The sequence below is a fragment of the Sciurus vulgaris genome (genome assembly GCF_902686455.1).
Source record: "Sciurus vulgaris genome assembly, chromosome: 8".
NCBI classification, from domain to species: Eukaryota; Metazoa; Chordata; class Mammalia; order Rodentia; family Sciuridae; genus Sciurus; species Sciurus vulgaris.
In genome coordinates this window covers 85,472,971-85,475,897 of record NC_136468.1, presented here as the reverse complement: position 1 = coordinate 85,475,897, position 2,927 = coordinate 85,472,971, and the positions used below count along the sequence as shown (strand labels likewise).

Here is a 2,927-nt window from a genome sequence, read left to right as displayed (position 1 = left end):
ATTCATCTCTGCAGAAACAGCACCTGTGCTCTAACCCGCCTCATGAAGTCAAGACTCAAGGACCTCTTTTGACATCAGAGAGAGATTGAATATGAAATGTTTCAGTGTGCTTATTTGAGGGACGGCTTTTCCGAGCTGCAGACTTTTTTATTTTTTGAAGGCAAGAAAGGAGACGATATTAGTTAGCATAAATACTTGCTTCAGCATTTCCCCCGTTTATTCTACCTGAACAGGTGCACAGTCCTTTAATCATAACTGTCAAGGAAGGAAAACTTGCAATTTCCAACATTTAAAAAGAAAAAGAACATAATAGAAGGAAAGGGGGGGAGGAGGAAAGAGAAAGAATGTGTGAAATGAACACATATATTGAAAGCCAAGATTGAAGGGGAAGGAACTGCTGGTTGTGTGTGTGTGCGTGTGTGTGCGTGCGTGTGTGTGTGCGCGCGCTGGTGTGTAGACAAGGAGGTGGGGGCAGCCGAGTTAAGAGTCCCAACTCCTTGGACTCCATTTGCTATTCTTTTCTTTCTCCTCCACATCTATCTGGTGGTAGTGGGCGTTTATATTTGCGTTTCTTTTCATTCATTTCCAAATCTTTTAAAATTTTAGGATTGGGGGGTAGTGGGAAAATCAGGAAAGGGGAAAGGAGGAGAGTAGTAGCAGAAAAGCAGGAGGAGGACATGGAGATGAAGAAGAGGATTAACATGGAGTTAAGGAACAGAGCCCCGGAGGAGGTGACAGGGTTAGTTCTTGATAATTGCCTGTGTGTCAATGGGGAAATTGAAGGCCTGAATGATACTTTTAAAGAACTAGAGTTTCTGAGTATGGCTAATGTGGAATTAAGTTCACTGGCCCAACTTCCCAGTTTAAATAAACTTCGAAAGTTGGAACTTAGTGACAATATAATTTCTGGAGGCTTGGAAGTCCTAGTAGAAAAATGTCCAAATCTTACCTACCTCAATCTGAGTGGAAACAAAATCAAAGATCTCAGTACAGTAGAAGCTCTGCAAAATCTTAAAAATTTGAAAAGTCTTGACTTGTTTAACTGTGAGATCACAAACCTGGAAGATTACAGAGAAAGTATTTTTGAATTGCTGCAACAAATCACATACTTAGATGGATTTGATCAGGAGGATAATGAAGCACCTGACTCTGAAGAGGAGGATGATGAAGATGGAGATGAAGATGATGGAGATGAAGAAGAAGATGAAGCTGGTCCACCTGAAGGATATGAGGAAGAAGAGGAAGAAGAGGAGGAGGAGGAAGAAGATGAAGCAGGGTCAGAATTGGGAGAGGGAGAAGAAGAAGTCGGCCTCTCTTACTTGATGAAAGAAGAAATTCAGGATGAAGATGATGATGATGATTATGTTGAAGAAGGGGAAGAAGAGGAGGAAGAGGAAGAAGAAGGTCTCCGGGGGGAGAAGAGGAAACGAGATGCCGAAGATGATGGAGAGGAAGAAGATGACTAGATCATTCTAAGACCAGATTCCCTAACGTTCCTGGGTGTGCAATAGAGTGATCACATCTTTGTTTTTTCATGTACAATCGCTATCCCTACAGAAGATAATGTGTAACTTTTTATAGGAAAAGTGTGGTTTTACTATTTTTGCCTTATCATTCCAATTAAGATATACTAGTCTGTTAATGATCATATTTTATGTAGAGAAAAAATTTCATTGACACTCCTCCTATTGAGACATTCTCTAGCAATTAGATTTAGAATCTTAATTTTTCTAATTCAAGTTCAAGTTCATTGTATTAGTAATTTTTAAGTCCATAATTAAAACATGATTGCTTTTACACAGGTGAAGTTTGGTGCATTTCATTCATAAGATTTTAAAGTTATTTATAAATTAACTGAAATTACAGTCATCTGTAATATGAAATGACAGTAGTCTCTTGAATAAGTTGATTATTTTTTTAGAGATGATCCAGGGATCTTTAGTTTGAAGGCATTGCCTTTTTTTCTTTTTAATAGCTAAGGGTATTTGGGTGGTCTTCTGTCACATGAATTAAGTTGGAAAGTAGAAGCAGAATAATAAAGGTTCTATTCAGCAATATAGTTTGTGGATTTGGGGGAGGTTCTAGTCAGTAATATAGTTCATGGATTTTGTGGTGATTGATAAGATTTTATTTTTGAAGGAAGGATTGCCTATACTAAATGAGAGACATGCAGGTGAACCCTTTCTTCAGGCTGCAGATCATGACATGCCAACAGTTGTTAATTTTGTTTTGTTTTAGGTGTGCACTTTTTTTCTCCTCAGCAATTTCTTTATGATCACCTTCTTTTCTTGTTTCACTCACCTCTCTGTATCCCAAAAGAAAGTTGGGAACTTCTGGATATTGGGAACTTCTGGATACCCAGAAAACCTTTAGTCTTATACCTCAACCACCTTTTCAGATACATCTGGGTTTTAAGCAAAGTGGAAGAACCTAAGAATTTTTTGAGATACGAATATTGTTATTGATACAAATTTTAAGCAGCAAACTCTGCTTATTGTAAATCTTTCTTGACTGACAACATTTAAGACCGTATAAGTAGGATGAAGAAATAAAAGAAGCAGGGAAGGCTTTTCGAAGCAGCATCCATGTTCCTCAAAGTCAGAATGATTGTTGATAATTAATGAGACTTTCAAGTCAAATTTTTAAGATGGCATTCCAAATAATTTGGATACCAACCCTGCACAGTATTTATAATTTTTCTGAGTAGAACCTTTGGTTGTTCCTAGTTTTAAAGCATTACCAGATATAGCATTTAATTGGAATATAGTAGGTAGTTGGAAAAATATTTGGGACTAAATATTAAAATTAAGATTTACTTTCAAGCAAATGTCATTAAAATAGAAGAATATTTGGGATAAGTTTGAGTATGTGCTTACTTACATGGATATTAAATAAAATATAAGGAACAGACAAGTACATCTCCCTTT

At 36.9% G+C, this 2,927-nt stretch overlaps 1 protein-coding gene across 2 annotated transcripts; it reads left to right on the top strand.

Annotated features, from left to right (window-relative positions):
- Nucleotides 1–604: 604 nt before the first annotated feature.
- On the top strand, nt 605–2,199 carry LOC306667102 (acidic leucine-rich nuclear phosphoprotein 32 family member E-like). Of its 2 annotated transcripts, XM_079149383.1 has the most exons (2): nt 605–1,004; nt 1,171–1,457. In XM_079149383.1, the coding sequence occupies exons 1-2, from the start codon at nt 678–680 to the stop codon at nt 1,321–1,323; spliced, it is 480 nt and encodes a 159-aa protein (XP_079005509.1). In that variant the 5' UTR covers nt 605–677; the 3' UTR covers nt 1,324–1,457. The 2 variants fall into 2 exon arrangements, with proteins under 2 accessions (XP_079005509.1, XP_079005508.1); XM_079149382.1 differs by having other exon boundaries at nt 628–2,199.
- The last annotated feature ends 728 nt before the right edge of the window (nt 2,200–2,927 follow it).

Coding starts and splice junctions, on each gene's coding strand:
- LOC306667102 (XM_079149382.1), top strand. CDS start 678: ATGGAGATGAAGAAGAGGATTAACATGGAGTTAAGGAACAGAGCCCCG.